The sequence below is a fragment of the Haliotis rufescens genome, unplaced genomic scaffold, assembly GCF_023055435.1.
Source record: "Haliotis rufescens isolate VD_foot unplaced genomic scaffold, xgHalRufe1.0.p SCAF_5, whole genome shotgun sequence".
Lineage (NCBI taxonomy): Eukaryota > Metazoa > Mollusca > Gastropoda > Lepetellida > Haliotidae > Haliotis > Haliotis rufescens.
In genome coordinates, this window is record NW_025964223.1 from 38,548,460 (window position 1) to 38,573,034 (window position 24,575).

Consider the following 24,575-nt stretch of genomic DNA (forward strand, 5'->3'; position numbering starts at 1 on the left):
GGAGATAAGGCAGGGATCGATTGTGTGTGTCTTGAAGACGGCGGATGAAATGGAGTCAGTTGTATGGAAATTCATTTGGACTGCCGTTAATGTGGCAGCATTAGCAGTATATTCTGGAAGAGGTAATATATGTTTTCTGGAACATTCTTTGACTTTGTCTTAAATTTTTCTACTGTTTGATCTTGTTAAATCTATATCATCTGCAACATTCGTCTGCCTCATGTACAGGATATCTGATGAAAGTTGGATTCATTTCAAGAAGGTTTATCCCCTCGTATTATCAACAAATACAAAATTCAAATGATTTAATGTATGATTACTGGTAGCTCACATGAGTGAAACAGTGTATGTGCAGATATATTCGAATATTGTCTTGTTGTTATTAATATCTGGGGAAACAAAAAATATATTTCATTATGTAATACTTGGGTGTCTTGTTGGTTTGGTTCCTAATGGAAAGAGCTGTATATGCGCAATAATCTCGAACGCAAATTTAAACCCCATTTCACCCAAACCCCTACCTTCAGATAAGAATTCCTGATTTATCATTCGGATCTTTTAGACAGTACTGTCTTATACCTCTATAATCAAGACCACATTTTACCTATCCCTTCACTTATCTTGAACATTATTCTATTTTAGGGACCACAGCGCAAAGACCATTTGCCTTTGCCAGTTACTATGGAAACCACATGGTTCTTCAAAAAGCACCCCAAAGAACGATTATCTGGGGATATGCTGCAAAACCAGGGGAGACAATCACATTGAGCATTAGTGGTAAAGGGGAGGTGAACACAACATCCTTTAATGGACCTATGGCAACAACCCCTGTGTGGTCAGTTCAACTTCCTGCAATCGCTGCTGGTGGGCCTTACAACATTACAGCGACATCTAGCGAGGGCAGCATTGGCTTAACTGATGTGTTATTTGGTGACGTCTGGATATGTTCGGGTCAGAGCAACATGCAGTTTACAGTTTCAATGGTAGGTTGTAACATACACAGATATTGAACATGACCAGCAGACAGCATCTGATGACCTCATTGTTGTCTACTGGTCATGCTGATAACGTGTTTTACTGTTGTAGTCCCCTTGTGCCGATGATTTATTACAACTGCTCAGCAAGTGTCTGATCAATAGTTGATGTGACACACCTATTTCTGAAAACATGAATCAGCTATTTTTATTTTGGTTGGGTCTTGTGACACGTTGTTACAGCACTAGGTTCTCTTAGCCCTAAGAACCTGGCTGAATAATAACCGATGATTCTAACTGCAGCTAACTCCTACTGATGCCTCGGATTATTAATCATAGTGTTAATGTGAAACACTTCTTATGGGTTTTGCCAAAGAGATAAAGGTTTACTACCTAGTGTCATTTGGGTTTCAATCCCGCTTAAGCACACACACCACCACATACCTGAAGTCCTGTTCTTAGTGACCTGTTATCCAACTATTTCATTCGTTCTCTTAGCGTTCCAAGTGTTGTATAAATCAGTTATTCATGTTGTCTCCGACAGGGTTTCAATGCCACGGAAGAGGAGTTAGATGCCTTTAACCATCCCAACATCCGGGTATTCACAGTTGCCTTGGGAGGGTCTCCTTTTGAAGAATATGATCTGTTGGGTATCAGTGAACCTTGGTCGGTTCCTAGTCCAGGTAAACACTTGCTGTAGAGTTTCCTGGTCATACATTGCAACGTCATAATCCATACATCAATATTACTTACACGCTCTTTCTGACAACATATCCTTCTATAAAATATTCATTTTGAAATAAACATATTCTCAAGTAATCTCAATATAATACATGTATCATTTCCTCTCTGTAGTTCCGTAACTATTGTACGCCTGCCTGACAAGTATGTCCCCTGCGTTCCAACTAGTTTTAACTCTCTTTATCTTCTTACATCAAGAGACCATTGGTGGTCCAGCTTGGTCGTACTTTTCGGATGTCTGCTGGTTATATGGCAAGTACCTGTCTTCGCATCTCAAATACCCCATCGGCCTCATTGCGACGTCATACGAAGGAACCCGAGTGGAGGCGTGGTCAGCTCCCAATGTTCTCAAGCAATGTGATGTATACGATGTAAGCGACATAAGCGATGACGCTGGTGATGTTTCTGGTGTAAATCCAAATGCTGCTTCTGTTCTGTGGAATGCCATGATGCGACCTTTTCTCAACATGACCATATATGGAGTCATATGGTATCAAGGTAAAAAATATATCAAAAAATATATCAAATCTGATCTTATCACACACACACACACATACACACACACACACACACACACACACATCCACACACACATCCACACACACACACATCCACACACACACACACATCCACACACATCCACACACACACATCCACACACACACACACACACACATTTCGAAAATAATTTGTATCAATATTTTGTTTTAGGCGAGTCTAATGACAAACCACCTTCATCAATGAACCGGTACAACTGTACGTTCCCCGCCATGATTGATGACTGGAGAGATAGATTCCACCACGGTTCCGTTGGTCAAACTAACCCGCTTTTTCCCTTTGGATTTGTACAGGTAATCGTGCTTGTCTAACATGCATTTATTAACGACTTTGTACAACTTAAAATGAATGTCACTATTGTTTCTGCTTATAATGTATGTAGAACTATTATTCCGAGCATCGACCCTCACAATACCAAACCAGCAAATAGTTTAGAATGTCAGAATGTGAAAACAATTAAATCATAATCCTTAATTGCCAGCCATACACTTCAGTTTATGAGAAGTTATGTCACTACAATGACCTGTCTTCCAATCAATTTACGGACCAGTATTTGGATTTGACTTTTGAGTCGTCATATTCATGCACAATATTTGTGTCAAAGGAAGAATTTGTTGTCCATTGTCATTTTTATTCCTTCCACTCATATAATTTCCACAGCGGAATCTGTTTCGGTAGAAAATCCAGGCAAGTTATTCTCTTGCATTGACAATTTTTATTCCTTCTTTCCTCAGCTTGCTCCATGGCGAGACAATGACGTCACTACGACCGGCTTCACAGACATTCGGTGGCACCAGACAGCTGACTATGGCTACGTCCCTAACGCCAGGATGAAGAATACCTTCATGGCGGTGGCCATGGACCTGCCCGACTTCTCGTCTCCTTGGCAAAGGTATCATAAATAATGTAAACCCAGTAAATAAATGCTATTAAAAAAAGGTGGAATGTCTAACAATTTGTAATCCATATTGTTGCACAAATGTTGTTTCTTTTTCAGTAAACCCTCACACCATTTTAAGTAGTCCCTGACGGTGCCTTTCCCTATGTGTGTCATTTTTGACTCGGTCATCTGGACACTGGCCATAATATGTAACAATCAGATAAGATATTGTGTGTTTTTCGATGTGCTTTCAGTATCCATCCCCGGGACAAGCAGGATGTGTCTATGCGTCTGTGTACAGCAGGACTTGCTGTGGCTTACAACCAAACTCACTTCTCTACACTCAATGGCCCCTACCCGTCTCATTTTACAATCTTGGCGCAAGAAGAAACCGTGCAGATTACTTATGACAAAGTTCTGGAAATTAGATCGAAATCAGGCTTTGAGGTCAGTGACCATTGCTACTTCGTGTTTTTTCTTGCTTTTGTGAACCAAACAATTGTTATGTTTTTGCATATATTTCTCTGAGATGACCATTTTGTTTGTGTGTATTGCCAGTAGGTAAATTGCGCACAGTCTGATGACGCGGAATCATTGGCTCTGGGTTCCATTCGCTTGTGACTTATTACGATATATAGGGGATACTTATATTTTCTTGTCAAATAGCATCTATATCTGATCTAGTGACCTTACAAAGATAAGTGGCGCGTGTATCACAATAGTTAATATGTTACAATTATTACGTTACAACATTACAAATGTTAATTATTCATTATGTACATGTAATTTCTAAATGATCTTCACTATCTTTCCATGAAAAATAATTGTATCATTAGGACAGTCTGAAAGTCGTTCCAGATAAAGTGATATTTCATTCGAGTGATATATCGATGTAATATTTTCAGAATAATTCAATACTTCATGATTAAATAGACAATATCACTCTATCAATATCAAATAAGTATAAAACCAGCTGTTCGCAAAAGGGGAAGCGTATCCTATCCCACATTTCTATATACCCTTGCAAGGTTTTTACAAATGGCATGTTCAAGTATGAGCGAAAAAGGTCGATTATTCTTCAAAAGAAAAATTAACTACATCTGTCCCCTGAGAAGATTTTGTTACCATACGTTTGAGTCTTTATCTGTATCTCCAACGAAAATAAGCTTGAGTCAAAGACTGGCTCATGTTCAAATAATAAAACTGAAAACTGAAAACCTCTAAAATCAGCTTTTTCCCACATTTAGTGTTGTGTCCAAAACAAGCATCTGTCAACACTCGAGGTCTCATTCACATGAACATATCTGATAACATTTTGCTAATTTCGAAACGTATGCCGACCCTTTAAGGGCAAAATATGACCTTTTTTAACCTGAGTGGTTTCGAGGGTGGTCATATTCGTCATATTCGAGTTCTACTGCGACAAATATTGTGCGTGTCAAAAGCATCAACCCGTTTGTTCCTGTAGCAATGCTGGAAATACACCAATACCTTGCTACAGAATTGCTGAATACTTCGTGGGACCAGCAGTCCCTGTTCTGTGCCATCACTAAGTGATGGCGTTTGAGAACTATCATCATGGTGTGTCCCCTGATCAAAGTTAATATGACAGCTGGTTGATGAAAAGTACACTCAGACAAATATTCATAAGTGATGAATCAACTGACGAGTAAACTGTTTGAATCAGAGACCTTTCATTAAGTTGTGATTTCTCTAGTTATTGTGGTTGTTTTCCTTTAGGTGACATGTGTTAAATCCAACAGTTCATCACGACCAGATGATAATTCAGTATGGTTCCCAATGCCTATTACTTCACACGACAACACATCAGTGACCCTCAACTACAGCCAACTATGTCTGCGATCTAGAGACAGGGTGGTGTCTGCAATACGGTACGCCTGGAGAGAGTCGCCCTGCCCCTTCAAACAGTGTGCTGTCTACAACAAGGACAGTGGATACCCAGGGCCACCTTTCATTCGACATGTTAAGCAATAAGATGTTAAATATTGAAATTATGAAATAAATTGCGTGCAAAATAACTAGAATGTTTGGTTTTTAGTTATTATCAATACACATCCGTGAGGCCCTCCCTGTAATGGTGATGAGCTATACTTTTAAAACCAGCAATAAGATGTCAAATATTAAAATTCCGTGAAAATAACTGAAATGTTTGATTTTGAGTATAATCAATAAACACCCATTAGGCCATCTAGTTAATGAAGATGAACATCTCTTTAAAAACGGGTAACAACACTATGTTTACTTTGTATTATGTCTAGGGTATATTACTGACAGGCAACAATGGCTATGAAAACACGAATAAAAGCTACACAAACATTTCCATCATCATGAGAAATCTGAGAGTTCATTGTACGATTCCGTCTATATCACGAGCATATGTTTATGAATTAATCACTATCAAACGGGGATGATACCAGGTGTCACGAGGTGATTGTATCCTGCCCCACCGGTGGCACCCGTCACGAGCACAAAGTCAACTGCTCACCTGAAAAAAATAGGGTACGAGTCAAAATGGGGAAATTGAAATCGCCATAGAAAGAGCATGCTCCATCTTACCTCAAAAGTTGTGGAATGTAGACACCAAAGGCTGGAGTTGCTGGAACTATTGGAAAGTTGAAGTCATTTCTCTTGTCATACAAGACATGTTCAATTAATGATATGGAAACGTCTTACCAAAATGATTCTTGATGGCGGCGACCGACGATGACGGGCGACTTACTGAATCGTGTGGTCAGGTTTGGTGACTTGGTTGATTGCCCAACATACCTGACGGATCGTGGCTCAGAATTTATTTTGATAATACAGTTTTCAATTCTCACCATCTCAGTGCTAGCAAATGGAAGTATTTGTTATAAATATAGTACCTCAAGCTTGTAACTGCATGTTGACTCCCTAAAGTTAGATTTGAATCATATCTACTGAACTGTTGACTAAGAAACAAATTTAGGAAGTCTAATACACCGTTGTCCCAAACGTTTGAAAACTAAATCATATTATTTGTGGTCAGGTTTTACCAACAACAAAATTCTTGACGATATGATGGATGTTCTGATGGGTTATGAGTAAACCTAATTGTTTCACCGCTCCTTTCGGAATACAAGATATGTAATTTTTGAAGCATTAACTGACAAACATTCTGTCTCAAACAACAAATCCCAAAACCTGGACCAACCAGACCAAACATATAAACACTTAAATCTAATATACTCAACCATAAGGAATGTGTTCTACATTAGGTATTGTCTTAAAGAATGCAAGTAGTTTTCCAGATATGGTAGAGATATCATAGAGGTAGATAGTGTCCTAAATATATATACTGTGCAATCATTAGTCTTTACTCAAACATTCCGGCAAAATGGGACCAACTGCCTGCGCAGTTCTCCTGATTACCCTTGAGGTGGCCTTACTTACTGCAGGAGAAGGTAGGTTTTCTCAAGATCATAAGTTAGTTGTACGGACCACATGATAAATTGACACCAAGTATTTGTGCATTCAATGATTGAACAAATTTTAACATATGGTTGGAACCCCGTGATTTACACAAAAGTAGGGTCAGCTCTATCTGACTGTCATTTCGTGTCATATTTTAGTCCAAGTTGTTAAAACAGGTAAAGTTCTGTCGATATAACTACACAAGAATATATTACATTGTTCCACACTTGTGTTACAGTACGAAACGTGTTACGTCCGACCTGTGACACTGTCTGATAAACCTCTCTGACCCAAACCAAATCATCGTTATCTCCTTAAAGATATAACTATACAAGACTTCATAACATTGTTCTGAAGCGTCCGAAATCTGCATTACATTTCCTAAGGGTTAATATATTTCAGGGAACATAGATGTTAAAACATTCTCCTTTGCAAGTTTCTATGGAAACTATATGCTTCTTCAAAATGCTGCCCAAAAGAAAACAATATGTCTGGTTTTACTGAACAACAAGGGAAAACATATACATTGATATTGCAGAGGCCTTAAAAGCAAAATCATTCGCCTTTGCTAGTTACTATGGAGACCACATGGTTCTTCAACAAGCGCCTAGGAAAGCTGCAATCTGGGGATATGCTGCAAAACCAGGGGAGACAATCACATTGAGCATTAGTGGTAAAGGGGAGGTGAACACAACATCCTTTAATGGACCTATGGCAACAACCCCTGTGTGGTCAGTTCAACTTCCTGCAATCGCTGCTGGTGGGCCTTACAACATTACAGCGACATCTAGCGAGGGCAGCATTGGCTTAACTGATGTGTTATTTGGTGACGTCTGGATATGTTCCGGTCAGAGCAACATGCAGTTTACACTTTCGATGGTAAGTTTAAAAAAAAAATGACAATAGGTTAGTCGATATTATAGACGCTTCTCCATGCATAACTGGTAGTCAAGGTCGATGAAAACTAACTGGTTACATACTCAATTATGATGGTAAAATGAGTGGTTATAGGACTCAAATATGGTAAGGTTGTCAATGAACAAAACGCAAATCTGATCTTAAACATGTTACAAAAGATTCTGACTTTAACCACAAGTAAAACAGGATTAGTGTCTCTGCTAACCTAAAACTTCTTTATGGAACTGCAGATATGCTTGTGTTGAAAAGGTCATGTATTAATCGATGATTTATAACATTCTTGATCTTTCTTAACAAGGTCCCACAAGGCATCATTTATAATTGAGTATAATCCATGCAGGCTTTAAATGCAACGGAAGAGATGGCAGATGTCCCCAACTATCCCAACATCCGGGTGTTTACAGTTGCCTTGGGAGGGTCTCCGGTCGAAGAATATGATCTGCTGAATATCAGCCAGCATTGGTCTGTTCCAAGTGCAGGTAGAACCAACAACTTCAGTGATGCCAAGTCATGTGCAATCGTTATATGTCAGCACCTTTTGTAAAAACATCAACATTTTGCTTCAAAGTCTGTTTCAACAGTTCAACTTTGCTGCTGTCTTACAGATACACCATATGTCACGACATCCCTTCTTGCATGATAATACATCGCGTTCATCTTCCTACCATAATCACAATAATCAGGTTGCAAACCACATTCAAAATGTAGTTTTATATTGGCATTTGACCATGAAGGTTCCTTTAGCCTTTATGCTGCGATAGTGATATAGTCAGGGTGATACAGATATATTAATCGGCAGATGTCCATTTACGTTATTTTTGATTTTAGTGGGGTTTTTTCTCCAAAATTCTAAATATTACGGCAACATTTTTTTCCTGACATCCAGGTACTATAGGCGGTCCGAATTGGTCGTACTTTTCGGGAGTCTGCTGGTTATATGGCAAGTACCTGTCTTCACATCTCAAAAACCCCATCGGCCTCATAGCATCATCATACGGAGGAACCCGAGTAGAGGCGTGGTCAGCTCCCAATGTTCTCAAGAAATGTGGTGTAAGCGATGTGTCTGGTGTGAACCCGAACTCTGCTTCTGTTCTGTGGAATGCCATGATGCGACCCTTCCTCAACATGACCATATACGGAGCCATCTGGTATCAAGGTAAAAACTGTTACACATTAGACCTGGTGCCATATTCATCTATTTTAGTGGAATATTGTCTCACAAAATATTATACATGTAGTACTTTTTAATATGGCTAAAGGAATATAGGTAAAAAATTCATAGCTCAGTGCTTACTTACAGAAAAAAGCAATTTCTAAAAGGATATGCTCATGCTGACCTCAGCATCCCATGCATCGTGCATTCATGAAAATGTGGAGATTAATTCAAGTTGAACTAAAATCTGTCTAAATATGGAAAACCATTCATATAAACTCTTTACTTTCCCAGAAAGGGAATAATGCTGTGCTCTGATTTGTAACAGTGTATGACAAACAACTTATCCCATTGTTAAACATCGATATCTCTCTCGGAAACGTATTTATTAATACGATTAGGTGCTCTAGGAAAGGTCGTTGTGAGCACGGTTACAAGAGGAGATACCAAGAGAATCCACGTTTTATTTACGGCAACCGATATAAAGAAAACTTACCTAGTGTGACCGTCTCACTATCGGTTGCAAATGTGCACTTATAACAATAAGAACTTACTTCAATAGACATCACAATTATATTTTGATATGAATGAAATGATCTGGACACCCACCAATTCCTAACGTCCGATTTATGTAGTCAGCACGCTTGGGAAACGTGGTATAATTTCTACATTCTGAACGCCTACGTTGGAATTTAAGAGGGTCAAATTTTGAGGTCAATTAACAGATTACAAGTTGAACATTTTTCTACAACAAGTTAAGGCGAGTACCACACCACCATTTCATCAAACAGAACAGCTGTATGTTCTTTGCCATGATAGAGACAGGTTCCGTTGTGGAACTGACAGACCACTTGTAGACCAAACAATTGAGCAGAGAAACTGTAATGAAGGATTCAAAGGAGCAACATACCACCTATAGACCAACAAATGGACCAGTATATGGTGTACTGTTTGATATGTGTATCAATGTTCTGTGACAAGGTGAAGCCAATGCCGGTTCTTCAACAATGAACCAGTACAACTGTACTTTCCCAGCCATGATAGATGACTGGAGAGAGAGGTTCCACCAAGGATCAGAAGGACAAACAGACCCAGCCTTTCCTTTCGGATTTGTTCAGGTAATATTCTCTCCTACTATTACACATACCAAACTATCCCTCACAGATGCCTGAGGCTCTGTGTTTATATCATGACAAATCATAGCATGTTGCTGTGTTTATCCGTGTGACAACAGACAGCTAGTCCATGTGATCTTTAGTATGATTTGATAACTGAATATGTTGCCATCAATGATCTGATATCATTCAATAATGACTTCCTTCCACTGACTGACACATCTGAAACAGCTTTATCTCTTCATATTTATATCTGTGCAAAAAGACGGGTGGCCCCGTCTAAGTGTCATACCACACTTTCTCAAACGTTGTTTTATCAAGGTAACAACATTAAGGCGTCAGCAAAGCTATTAAAAGTTTTATTGTCGCCATGTGTGAAGAACATGTCCCACTAACATAAAGTTATCAACAAATTATCATTGTATAAGAATTACCGTTTTTCTTCAGAATTACCAATTCAAACACAATTCAAATAATATTGGTTATTTTAAAAACATTCTTTCATAATTTTTATTTTCAAGATATTAAAAACTGCCAATACAGCTTTTTCGATGGAAAGGCAAATTTAAGCTGTTAGAACACTTTTCTTATCATTCATTATTTCTAAGTTCTGGTAATATGTTTTTTTTATCAAAGCCATCCTGTAAATATACAGTTATTTCCATTCACTCGCTTGATTACACTGAATTATGGTCATTACTTTTTTGAATGCAGCTTGCCCCATACAGAAACAATGACACCATTACTACTGGCTTCACAGACATTCGATGGCACCAGACGGCTGACTATGGCTACGTCCCTAACGACAGGATGAAGAACACCTTTATGGCGGTGGCCATGGACCTGCCGGACTTTACCTCTCCATACACAGGGTATATAACTATATCTTTTTATATTCTTGTATTAAAATAATATCCTTTGAAATTTAACTTATTCATTTGAAAATGTTGTACATTTTATACAGTTGAATGTACTTTCAGTGTCCACCCCCGGGACAAGCAGGATGTGTCTATGCGTCTGTGTACAGCTGGACTTGCTGTGGCCTACAACCAAACTCAGTTCTCTACATTCGACGGACCCATTCCTGGTCTGTTCATAATCTACACCAAGGAAAGAACCATGGAGATAAACTTTTATAAAGACCTTGATATTAGATCAACAACCGGCTTTGAGGTCAGTGACCATTGCTAATTCATTATTGGGTTGGTCAACAAATTTTAGTTTATATTCAATATATATTTAGTCACAGACAATGTCGATAAACGCTACAGTGGTACAACATTCAAAGGTGTATTAAGTTGAACTCTTTCCACACATTGCTGCAAAGTTGCAACATTTGTACTTTGATGCCACATGTACAATAATTCAACGGGTGGAGCGACACATAATGCGCCAAGGGGGCGTTTCTGCACATCTCGGAGTGACAGTCCATCACGTGACACAGAAACTTTTGCAGGCAAGCCACAGCTACCAGACTCGGGCATTGAACCCATAGCCTGCATGAAAGCCTGTAACGACAATAAATCCAGCCCGGAGACCGATTGAGCAACGAAGGCTCTTGATATACAGTGTGCTCGTCTGTTCCATACTGAAGTTGGTTTCGCGCGGTAAACTTCAAATTCTAAAGATTTGATAGGGGTATTCAGAGTGTCAAGATGGATGTTTGGATATGTTGGCGTACGAATAGGATGCGATCTGGGCATGGAACTGACGCAAAGTAAGCTTCATTTTAAGTAATGATAAACAAAAGAGAACATGGCAGTTATGAAAGATTTTCGTAATGTCACAATAGATATTGATTAGTTCAAACAGCAAGTTTAAACACTGTAAGAGAAGAAGGTAATGTCTGTTGCATACAGGCTTCACTGCTACCCAAAAAGGCGACAAAATGTGTCCTAATGTTTCTCTCAAAAATGTGAGTCAGTACAACACAACTCCTACTGAAAGGTCAATTAAAGGTCAAATATCACAATACTGCAAAAACTGTAACGAATGTTTAAGGCCCGATGCCGACTACCTATGATGGCCATGCACAATTATATTCGTGCAATAATTCAAAAAAGGGCTTACTTATAAGTTTGTCCTTGTGGTTGACAAAGTGACCATGTTTATAAAATGGGATTCGAACATATCCTCAATTGTGGGCATGGGTGTGAAAAGTTTAAGATCAATTGGTCCAGTATTAGTGGGGATACAATCTGACTTTTTATTAACAAGGCCGTGCTACTCGTAACCACTCCTCGAAATATCTTGTGATACAACAACAAAGACTGTAATGCTGAGAGGTCCAGTCCAGTGAATGATCCGGTCTTGCTGTACCGAGATGATTCACTTCGACAAGCCAGCATCAGCTGATGGTGTCGACAATATAAAAAAATGTCATACGAGTACAAACAGTTGCGGTTGAACGTTGGATTCACAATGTTTTCGAGTTGAATTGAAGTTTCCAGGTTCTTCAAGATCATGTGGTTGACAAAAAAAAGTTGAGATGTATATTCATATGACGTGAATCAGTAGATGGATCAGCTGTTATGATCAGAGATATTGTGATTTACAACGTATTGTAGTGAGAAGTGATTCTGTTTATCATTAATAACATCTTTTAATTTTAATACTGACTTCTTCCAGGTGACATGCACCAATAGTTCAGCTCCATCTTCGGATGAGTCAGAGTGGTTCCCCTTGCCTATTGTGTCACATGACAACACATCAGTGACCCTCGACTACAGCCAAATATGTCTGCAGACTAAAAACATGGTGGTGTCTGCCGTACGCTATGCCTGGAGAGAGTCACCGTGTCCCTTTAAAAAGTGTGGTGTCTACAACAAGGATAGTGGCTACCCTGCGCCACCTTTTGTCGAAAGTGTTATCACCAATAAGTCAAATGTTAAAATTGTGAAATAAAATGCGCAAGGAAAGAAATGTTGTCATGTTTTTGTTAATAATACTTAAACAATGGGTGGCTGAAAATCTCTGAGCCTACTATGAAGGATGTATAATACACCCTTAACAGTTTGTATGTATTACGATTAATACTTTCAATGCTTACAAGCTGAATTAGAATCAAATACACAACCAGGCAAGATATGTCTGCGGGTATGAAAGTGACTACGTATTCTTGTTTGAAAATTGGCTACCACGCTGCCATCAAGTATCTTCAACTGAAAATCATGTTTAGGAGATGATATCATTTGCCTTGCTTTGCCACAATCAATGTGGGAGAGACTCGAAGGTGATCCACAATCAGCTGCCACCACTGAGAATAATGTTGATAAAATAATGATACCATTATGGATGCTCGACGACTCACTACACGTTACATAGCCAATACAGTTGAGGACATTCTAAGGAATCAACTGACAAACGTTTCAACACACAGAGTTCCAAGGCTTCTGATCAGAAACGTTCATCATCTATCAACGTATGTTATATACGTCGTTTTGAAGCAGATCCAGCTGGTTTTGTGGATCGATTTTGATATCATGGATGATATTTGGGTTCATCGCTATCAGTCAGAGACCAAAGAAGACTCACAACTATGGAAACATCTAATTCTTTGAAGAAGGGCAAATCAATTCTATCAGCTGGAATTTCCTGGTATTCCAAAGAAATCCTACTGGTGGACTACCTCCCGAAAGTTCAGACCATTAATGGCCAAAACCATGCTAATCTGCTTAGGTAACCACGTACGAGTAACGTGGAAAATTCACTAAAGGTGTGTTGATCCACAGGACAATGCACCGTTGCCATGTCTATTGTCGTCATGGCTGCAATACATGTCTGTGGCCTTGAACTCCATCATTTATCCTCCACATTCAGCAGATCTAGCACAGTCCCATTTACATCCCTTCAAACTTGAAGAAAGTACTGTCTGTCAAGCATTATGCAAAAGCAGCTCCAGGAGCTTCTACATCAGTGGGGTCCCGGCCCTCCAGTGTCATTGGCAGATGTATGTGGTCCTTGGGGATATCATGCTGAAAAATAACTAGCAACCAAATTTACAGGGTCCATCATAGTAAGGCTCAGACCTTTTCAGCCATACCTCGTATATGCCCACAGCATATGTGAACAATTCTAAAAGATGGGTGGATTTTTTTTATTCTTCAGAACTTCGTCAATTCCTTATCATTTAAGAAAGCCAAACATGTCAAATAGACAATAATTCCTGATCACATTAATGGAATATTGTAAACGAACCAAAGCTTTGATAAAGTTTGAGTAAGATTGTGTGTTTACTAAATGGGCTTACTAGTTATAATACGTAATATTCAAGAGCAGTGTGCCCTAAAATGTGGTGACTATGAATAATAGGAGTCTTCCAATGCCACTGATCGACTACTTCAAATGTGGTTAACGAGGCTGTCATCTTATTCCTTATATACTACATATCGTTACATGAATGTATGTGTACACTGCATTTTGACACATGTGTATGGTGGGATGGAATAATACATCACATGTTTATTCTTTGCAAAGGATGCTTTTACTGTACAATACCTGCTTTGAATTACAGGTCAATGTTGTGGAAACACGAACAAAAATTTGAAACACAAACATTATTCTAAGGTTTCTGACAGGTGACCTTTAATTTCCTTTATGTCGTTATTTCATTATATATACATGGACATTGCTTTCAATAAATGTTGCGCAAATCTCTTCTTGTCGTTTCTAAGTTAATGAAAGATTAGACATATGTATCTACCTTGGTAGAGTATGCTGGGTTTAACATTGAACAGTATTTCAGTTATATTTTGATATGTCAACATTACAGTTAGGTGACACCCATATATGGTATTGGTGAATCATTGGGAATTTTTGATTCCACACCATGTGTAGCAGTTTAACACACTTCTGGCATCATACACCACTAAACCGATGATCCAGTAGTGCCCCAACAATATTTCATTAGACAAATAACGACTTGTTGATACATGTTTAAGATTAGTAGTTAAGAATAATAGTGATGGTTCCTTCACTTAGGTAGTTATAGTCTCACAAGTTAAAAGTTTACTAGGTTAGAGATAAGATAAAGGTAGATATTGCCTTCTATAAATAAACAGTGTAAGTCTTTGTCTATACTCAAACAGTCCTACAATACCGGCAAAAATGGAACGAACTGGGTGGATTGTTCTCCTGGTTGTCATTAAGGTATCAGCACTAACAGCACATACTGCAGGAGAAGGTGGGTTCATCCGTACATTAAAACACGTCTCAGGGAGTGGGTCATATTAAAGGGCAAGTTGTATTTTTTCATCATGGAAAGTATTTACCTAGTAGTTTTAGAGGCCAGACAATAAAAATATCACAAGTATCTAATTTATTTTATTCATAAAATCGGTTCATATGTTTTACATTTCCCACGAGTTCTATTTCCATAATAAATACACCATGGCTTATGCCCCTTGCAATATGACGTCATTGGTGCCAATTGATAAAGTCATGACTTTATTAGACTCGTTTCACGTGGTGTATGTAGAGGTGTGTGGTGCTATCTTCTCAGATGCGCAGCATATTGTTTTGTACGGTGCCGCGCTGTTCAAGATACAACAGGTGATGTGGGTCTTCTCTTGTTTCCACTTGATTCTCATCGTTTCCATACCGCGAAGCTTGCTCGTTTTGGTTCAAAAGCGTATGGTTTTGCGATTTCTTGAAGGTGTCAAGGGAACTTCTTCGGACCAGGCAATGTATCGGATGCCATGTTGTCTCACCATAAACTGGTACTTGATATCTTTTGCGTTATGACAAGACAGGGACCTAGTTAAATTGGCACCAATTACGTCATAATCTAAGGGGGATAACCCAGGCCTGTTTAGCTCGGAAACCGAAGGCCTCATAACGGCATGACATTTTCACACTTATTGTGAACTCCCTACTTTCACTGCGAGAAAAATGAGTGTATATTTTCAAACAATGATACTAACTAATTCTAAAATTGTGTTTTGTTTAAAATAAGAAAGAAAGTGATTTTTGCCTGTACACTTCCCCTTTAACATTCTTTAGCGCCGCAAGACTCATTATAAGCTGATATCGAACCTTTACATATTCAATGAAAAAATAACATTTTAAAAACACAGCTCTCTTTTGGAAAGTGCCGATTTAAATACATGCATTATAGTGCATTAAATACAAATACTGTGGAAACCAGAAGGCTGCCCCTGAACTGCCTGAACAATATTTGACAGAGTTTAGGGATTTTTAAGTGATCCATTCATATAAGATTCACCACCATTTGGCCTTTTACACTCACTGAAATCTGAAATCTCAGTGAATAATCGACACCCGTTATTATCTGGCGTTAATTTATTTTATTCTTTTCATGCTTTCATTCTCACTAACAAGACAATCGTGAAGGTTTTCTCTTCATAACATTTTCGAATAAAAAACAATCCTAGTTCTAATATGTGTCGTGAGTCGATGTTAAGCTGTGGAAATGATGAGAAGTCATTTGTGGAATAGTTCCTAGGGGAGCACGTCAGCTGTGTATAGGTTGACATGCTGAGGATTGAGTGAAGGTAGCTTATGCCTTATCTGCCTTATCACCTCACATTTGTATGATTATTCTATTTTAGGGACCTCAGCGGCTAAACCTTTCTCCTTTGCTAGTTACTATGGTAACCACATGGTTCTTCAAAAGGCACCCCAAAGGACAACTATATGGGGCTATGCTGCAAAAGAAGGGGAGACAATCACATTGAGCATTAGTGGTAAGGGACAGGTGAATACAACATCCTTTAATGGACCTATGGCAGTAACCCCTGTGTGGTCAGTTCAACTTCCTGCCATCGGTGCTGGTGGGCCTTACAACATCACAGCGACATCTAGCGAGGGCAGCATTGGCTTAACTGATGTGTTATTTGGGGACGTCTGGATATGTTCCGGTCAGAGCAACATGCAGTTTACACTTTCGATGGTAAGTTTTGTATCAGTGGAGGGATGTTCGTAAATGTTTTACCATGAAGTACTGGTAGTCCTCAATGATTGTTTACTAAATTTTGTTTGGGTGAAGAATTTAAAGATTCCAATTCGTCTCTATATTTTTACAGTTTTACTTGGTATGAGAAAATCTCTTTTTGGTTATCCTGCCATGTAGAAGACAATGTGTTTGATACATATCTTACTGTTGTTGGCTAGATTTCCAACGGACAAAGTTACCAAAATAAGCCGTTTGCACTCATCATAAATACGATCCAATACATATACACCAGTGTGTAGGAAGACGCGTCATAAAGAAATGAAAACCCCATCTTGAAAATTTAGCCCATTTAACAACAATCAATTCGGTTTCGAATGAAATGTACAAGTGTTAAATCTACGTTCGAAACATGTAAACGGAAAACACAGTAGTTTATCTCCTAATTCGGTATAACGCATGCAGGCTTTTAATGCAACGGAAGAGGAGACAGATGTCCCCAACTATCCCAACATCCGGGTGTTTACAGTTGCCTTGGGAGGGTCTCCGGTCGAAGAATATGATCTGCTGAATATCAGTCAACCTTGGTCTGTTCCAAGTGCAGGTAGAACAAGCAGCTTCAGTAATGCCAAGTCATGTGTATCTTCATATGTCAGCACCTTTGTAAACTTATTTCAACATTTTTCTTCAAAAGTATTGTTTCAATAGTTCAACGTTGCTGCCGTCTTACAGATGCAACAGGTGTTACGAGATCCCTTCACTGAAGGTTAATTGAAACAGTGTCGTTTATCTGCCTACCTTTAACAGAATAATCACGTTGGTGCCCACATTCAAAATGTAGTTTGATACTGACATTTGACCATAAAGGTTGTTTAACGCCCTTATGTACAGTGATAGTGATATAGTCAGGGTGATACAGATTTCTCAATCAGTGAATAATGTCATTCTACATCATCTTTTTACAGATGTATTTTTCTCCATATTTCTAAATAATATGGCAAAACAGACATAAGGCTACTATTGGTTCAACAGATGTCATAAGATATCTATGCCTCCTTGTGTGATAACACTGGCTAACTGGACTAGGTCATCCTTCATCTTCCTGCCATTAACAGAATAAGCATGTGTCCCCTACATTCAAAATGTAGTGCGCTATGGGTGTTTTAGTTCTTAGGTTCCTTAAACAGTAATAATGACGTGGTCATTGTGATACAGATTTAATCAGTACATAAAGTATACTGACATCGTCTTTAGGTATATTGTGTCATATACATGCATATGTTTCATGTAATATCTTATGATATAAAGTGTTCTTCATGATACTAAGCTACTATTGGCGGTCCGGATTGGTCGTACTTTTCGGGAGTCTGCTGGTTATATGGCAAGTACCTGTCTTCACATCTCAAATACCCCATCGGCCTCATAGCATCATCATACGGAGGAACCCGAGTGGAGGCGTGGTCAGCTCCCAATGTTCTCAAGAAATGTGGTGTAAGCGATGTGTCTGGTGTGAACCCGAACTCTGCTTCTGTTCTGTGGAATGCCATGATGCGACCCTTCCTGAACATGACCATATACGGAGCCATCTGGTATCAAGGTAAAAACTGTTACACATTAGACCTGGTGCCATATTCATCTATTTCAGTGGATTAATGTCTCACAAAATATTATAAATGAAGTACTTTTTAATATAGCTAAAGGGATATAGGTAAAAATACAGAAAAGGGTACTTTCCGTTGTATCTTAAAAGCATGACCATGTGGAGATTAGTTCAAGATGATACAGATATGTCTGCATCTGGAAAATTCCAGATTACACCTCTCACATTACAACTCTCTACAAATTAATCTTGGCTCCCGGTGCTCTTGTTGTGTGGAAGAGTTGTTGTAGGGGCAGTAGACGAGAGTATCACTCCTCAATACATCTTAAACTACAAAGAAGAAAATAGCGCCCAAATATAATGAAAACTGATCTCACATGATTGTTTGACTCCCAGTAGGCTGAAAGTGTACACGTGTATGATATGATATATATATGATCGAATCAAAGTAAATTCATCATTGTGAGCATCCGGTCCTTACTTAGACAGCACGCTTGGGAAACGTGAAATAAAGTCTGCATCCTCAACTCCTATTTTGTGATTTAAGAGGGGCTTCTGTGTAAATAACTTCATAAACGAGCTTAACAAATTATGAAGAGTTGATGCCAGTGTCTTACAACCTATGAATCAAATAATGAACCAGAGCCACTGTGGTTGATGACTCAAAGGATGAGCAGACCACCATTTGACCTAACAATGAATCAGTGCAACTTCTCTGGATGACTCAGTGGCACACAAACCACTTGTAGACCAAGCAATGAACCACTATATGGTGCATCAATATTCTGTGACCAGGTGAAGCCAATGCCGGATCTCCAACTATGAACCAGTACAACTGTACATTCCCAGCCATGATAGAGGACTGGAGAGACAAGTTCCATCAAGGATCAGGAGGACAAACTGACCCAGTCTTTCCTTTTGGATTTGTACAGGTAGGATTTTCTATGATAGAAGATTGAGGCTCAGAGTCTCAATAATCCATCATAGGGAACAACACACGGGTCAACACCGCAACATGTTATCATTTCTCATGTTACCGTAAGTATGTGGTGCGGTCGGGTAGCCTAGTGGTTAAGGCGTTCACTCGTCATGCCGAAGACCCGGGTTGGATTCCCGACATGGGTACAATGTGTGAAGCCCATTTCTGGTGTCCCCGCCGTGATATTGCTGGAATATTGCTAAAAGCGGCGTAAAGCCATATTCACTAACTCACTACCGTAAGTTTGTACAACTTCTGTTCCCGCTACAAATCTCTTTTAGTTAAAAGACAGCCAGTGTAGGGGACCTTCACTAAGATATAATAACTGTAGTCGGAAATTATTTCTATATGTGTTGTATTTGCCCGGTTGAAAGGTCAAACCCTCCTTACAAGGTGTGAGTGTTTGAAAGGTAAAGGTATTCACTCATTATTATTCTGCAACCACAGAGTTGTCATCAGATTCAATCAATGTTCAATATTATATTGTTTTCTTGGTTATTTTAAACATTTTCATCAATTTTCTTTTCAAGATAATCAAATCTGTTAATACATCTTTTTCTATGGAAAGACGATTAAACTGTTAGAAGCATTCATTATTGTACATGCGTTTGACCAAATTCTGGGAAACATAGTTTGTTTCTACTATTTCATAATGGAACACTTAAATTATTTCCCGTATTATTTGCTTCATTAGCGTTTGAGACCCGTGAAGATCCTGGGTAGATTAGGTATTCAGCAACCCATGCTTGACGTAAAAGGCGACCATGTTTGTCGTCAGAGGCGACTAACAGGATCGGGTGGGCAGGCTTGCTGACTTGGTTGATGCATGTCATCGAGTCCCAAATGCGTAGATCGATGCTCGTGGTATCAAACACTGGATTGTCTGGTCCAGACTCGATTTTTACAGACCGCCATCATTTACCTGGAATATTGCTGATTGCGGCGTTCAACAACAAACAAACAAAAACTAGCGTTGAATTATTTATGGGGATATTCGTCTTTGAGACACATTTCCCCAACAGAAATAATTATTATATGTTTGTATGCAGCTTGCCCCATACAGAAACAATGACACCATTACAACCGGCTTCACAGACATTCGGTGGCACCAGACAGCTGACTATGGCTACGTCCCTAACGACAGGATGAAGAATACCTTCATGGCGGTGGCCATGGACCTGCCGGACTTTACCTCTCCATACACAGGGTATATCATTATGCCTACGATGTTCCTTTAAAGCGATAACATGAAATTTGATTTATTCTTTGGAAAATGTTGTGCACTTTATACTGTTGAATGTACTTTCAGTATCCACCCCCGGGACAAGCAGGATGTGTCTATGCGTCTGTGCACAGCTGGACTTGCTGTGGCCTACAACCAAATTGAGTACTCTAAATTCAACGGCCCCATTCCTTCTTTGTTCACAATCTGGGTAGCTGACAGCACTATACAGATAGACTATGATAACAAACAAACTGTTCTGGACATCAGATCAACAACAGGATTTGAGGTGATTTCCAATGAACATTTATTTCAAGACTAGATACCTTTGGTGGGAGAGAAAACTGGCATATTCCAATGGATTTAAGGAAATCGAGACCTCTTTCATTTACAGAAATCATGAATAATTTCAACAAGTACAAATATAGATATGCAACAAAATATTAAACCTGAAAACTGAATTGCAGTCAGTTGAGCTTAAAAGCTATTCAACCAGCCACAAGTCAAATTCTTTTACAGACAATCAAATGGTAGCAATGTTTATTTAGAGCCCAAGACATCGATCAATTGTTGGAAGTTGACTTTAAAGAGTTAAAGTTCATTGGTATTTTCCTGATTTGACACAATATCACAGTCAACATGTTTTAGATATTGAAATATGTTAAAATGCCTTGAAATGACTCTGAAACCATCAGACTAGACAGAAGTGGTTATTAACGGAAATGTTCGCACGTAATATGACAATAACCTTGTCGACAATTCCAATACCAAAGTGTCTTCAAAATCGATCACGACTAAGCGTCAGGTGTGACTTTGACAACTTAACACCAGTCTCTTGAATTTACTCCATTCACCCTCTGAAAATGTGTTGTGTAACGCCACACTCAGCAATATTCCGGCTATATGACGGCGGTCTGTAAATAATCAAGTCCCAACCAGACAAGCCTGTGACTGACATCATGAGCATCAATCTACACATCTAGGATACGATGACATGCATCAACCAAGTCAGCGAGTCTGACCACCCGATCCCGTTAGGCGCCTCTAAAGACAAGCATGGGTTTCTGAAGACGAATTCTGACACGGTTCTTCACGGGTCAGATGAGTCAGAGCTGGCAAAGTGGCTGGAGCAGCGGTCAAAGAACAATGTTCCATCGAATTCCAGTCCGGGGAATACATTCGTCATTGTGCTGTATGGTTCCCCTCTCAAAACACTCTGCAAATATTCCGGCCCTATGTTATCTTTTAAATCGGCCATTAGAAAGATGCTCCTATGCTATGTTCATATCTCATCATATCTTGCAATTTCCTTTCCTTGGGATGTACAGTCCCGTAGATCCGTTAAAACCTCTCCCACAAACAATAAATGGTCACGGCTAAATCTATCATGTTCTACCAAATGGCAGTACAGCCAATGATAACTTACTGTAATGACAAACACGACCGTCACCATCGTAAACGAAACAGAAGGCGACTCATCTGTGAACAAACTGCAACTGCTTGGCATTCAATCGTCTCCATTACTGAAGATAACGTGCTGGATGATGCACTAAACAGCGGTGGCCGCACAGACGTTTTTTTAGCACTAACATGATAAAGCCTATAACTAGCCCATTGGCTGTCCATAAGGTACCAGCGGTCTCTTCCGGTGTAAGGCGTCTTCCTAATGGCATTTTAAATGGAAAGCCATCCTTGCATAAAACGACTAAGAGCGATGTTGCAAATGGCATGTACGTGTCTTAGAAACTACTGCTCAAGAACGTCCATTTTCACATATGCATGCATATAACAATGCATGAGAAGCGTGTGGATCTCTCCAGCTTTGGTCAGACCAAGTTTATGGACGTGAACATCAGCCGAAGTGAATAGTATAACACATGCTTTCCATATTATTTCATGAAAATATCAGTCTCTTAAGTTACATGTATGTATATTTTGAAGGAAAATGTTACCTTTTCTGAACAGCCATTTCTAGGACGTTTCCAAAATGCGTTTGTCTTCAGCAAGAATGCAACAAACCCATCGATTATTATATTGTTTTTGATTTCGCCTTAATTCTTCTGCGATTCAGGTATCATGCATTACCTTGGACAAAAGGTCTGCTCTCGTTGAAGTCTCGGAAAACATTACGTGGTTCCCTCTTCTAATGGCGTCACATGACGACACGTCAGTGACCTTCAACTACAGCCAAATATGTCTACAGCCTAAAGACATGATGGTGTCTGCACTACGTTACGCCTGGAGAGAGTCGCCCTGTCCCCTTAAACAGTGTGCAGTCTACAACAAGGAAAGTGGCTACCCGGCGCCACCTTTCGTCAAATATATCCTTGAAGATAAATCTAATGTCAAAATAGTGAAATAAACCGTGTCAGAACACTTGGTTTGATTTGTGTGGGTTTTTCAAAAAAACAAAACAACTAGTAATGACCACTGTGACAGAACAACAGTAGGGGACACACTATACGCACTTAAAAACGCACTGGGCTCGTAGATAAAAGTACATATTCTTGCAGTTAACGCACTTTATGATATTTGCTGCATGCATACATCTGCATTAAAAAAGCAGGCGTAGTGTTCCCCTTTGAAGATACATGTATTTAAGGCTTGGCAGCGAGACAGATTCTAGGAGAACATCTTCCCTAGGCAAGTGAGTTAACTGACTATAAAACTCCAGTTTCCACCCTTGCCGAACTAGGCTGGAATTTCCAGGTTCGATCGTAAGGCCACCTGTGGCTATTATGAGTTATGTCCCTTCTATATCCCTCCAATTGACCAATCAGATTCCAACTCTCGTATCACTTGCATTTTCAAACAAAATGGCGGCGCCCTGTCAAGACGATCTGATCGATAATCAAGATCTATATTGTAATAAAACTGGTCTTACCTCGCGAAGTTCCAAACACTTGAGCATCTTCATTAAAAACATGAACAGATTTGCAAAATATCTGTCGACGCCCAGTTAACGGTACATATACTTTGCAAATCCTGCAGTCGACCGAAATCAGCACGTTGAAGTCCATGTTGGCGAACCAGCGGTGTAGCTACCGCGTAGCACCAAAAACAAATGCTTACACTCTGAAATAACAAAAAAAATAATTTACAAAAAAACAACTTTAGTGTGTTCTCCTTTCAGTCGTTTGTTATAGCAGAGACCATAGTCGAGCCAAAATGTAACTCCGGAATTCAAGCCTAGTTCGGCAAGGGAGGAAACGGAAGATGTTTGGGCAACGGCCGGACATATATTATGTTACCAGGGAATGAAAGAATGTTGAATAACTAAATGACATCGCTCGTGTAGGAGATATACTTGTCACACCTGAAGGAGAAATAACACTGCCTTTGATATTTAAAAGATCTATTTAGCGTGGTTCAGGTTTGAGGCTCGGTGTCTTATGGTTGTAAGCTCTCGTTCAGCCGAGTAGCTTGCCTATTGTTTTGACCATATGAAGTTCAATGCAGTTACCACACATTCATAGTTGCTTTAAACCGAGCTGCCTGGGTAGGTATATAGGTAATATGGACTTAGTGAGTTTGGTTTAACGCAACCTTGAACAGTATTTCAGATTTATCAAGGGCTGTCAACTTGTAATACCATCATATCTTCACTGAAAAGTACCGTATATGGTCCATAGTTTATATAATAAATGTAGATATGTTACCTTCATAATATAATCTATAAAAACTTGAGTGAATCTTACACTTACACGGGCGTTCTAAAAAGCAACAAATTACATTTATCTAGTTAACTTTACTCTAGATATTTTTCTTCGAGGGACAAAGATCTACGTACCTGTAACATGGCCATAAGAAACCGTACAAGTTTATGGATAACAACTTCTGTGTTATTTCATTTTGCGACGTTACGATGTAGATTCTAACACCGTCATCAAGCTATTTACTTACCAACTTCTAGAATGCCAATCAAACAGTATAGTGATCACACTGCTGAATCAGGAGCGTGTTATTGTTGTCTGATCTGTGAATAAGTTACCCGTCAACTTGAGCGACCGATAGTGAGAATTGTTCGTAGATTTTAGTAATGGGAGGTAACTCTAACTTACGAACCCTCACA

The 24,575-nt window shown here is 39.2% G+C and overlaps 2 protein-coding genes across 5 annotated transcripts; both read left to right on the forward strand.

Moving 5' to 3' along the window:
- Nucleotides 1-5,192, forward strand: LOC125373116 (sialate O-acetylesterase-like). The gene is made up of 8 exons (XM_048383982.1): nucleotides 1-122; nucleotides 643-983; nucleotides 1,519-1,657; nucleotides 1,914-2,213; nucleotides 2,427-2,566; nucleotides 3,008-3,165; nucleotides 3,408-3,600; nucleotides 4,894-5,192. Exons 1-8 carry the CDS (start codon nucleotides 50-52, stop codon nucleotides 5,146-5,148), a joined length of 1,599 nt encoding a protein of 532 aa, XP_048239939.1. The 5' UTR covers nucleotides 1-49; the 3' UTR covers nucleotides 5,149-5,192.
- A 1,268-nt stretch (nucleotides 5,193-6,460) lies between these two features.
- On the forward strand, nucleotides 6,461-22,882 carry LOC124125325 (sialate O-acetylesterase-like). 4 transcript variants are annotated; one of them, XM_048383980.1, is made up of 8 exons: nucleotides 6,461-6,596; nucleotides 7,145-7,485; nucleotides 7,865-8,003; nucleotides 8,411-8,680; nucleotides 19,098-19,234; nucleotides 20,331-20,488; nucleotides 20,591-20,792; nucleotides 22,575-22,882. In XM_048383980.1, exons 1-8 carry the CDS (start codon nucleotides 6,530-6,532, stop codon nucleotides 22,863-22,865), a joined length of 1,605 nt encoding a protein of 534 aa, XP_048239937.1. In that variant the 5' UTR covers nucleotides 6,461-6,529; the 3' UTR covers nucleotides 22,866-22,882. The 4 variants fall into 4 exon arrangements, with proteins under 4 accessions (XP_048239937.1, XP_048239938.1, XP_046344564.1 ...); XM_048383981.1 differs by lacking the exon at nucleotides 8,411-8,680 and adding an exon at nucleotides 18,030-18,299; XM_046488608.2 differs by lacking the exons at nucleotides 19,098-19,234; nucleotides 20,331-20,488; nucleotides 20,591-20,792; nucleotides 22,575-22,882 and adding exons at nucleotides 9,659-9,795; nucleotides 10,507-10,664; nucleotides 10,773-10,965; nucleotides 12,421-12,714.
- Nucleotides 22,883-24,575: the final 1,693 nt, after the last annotated feature.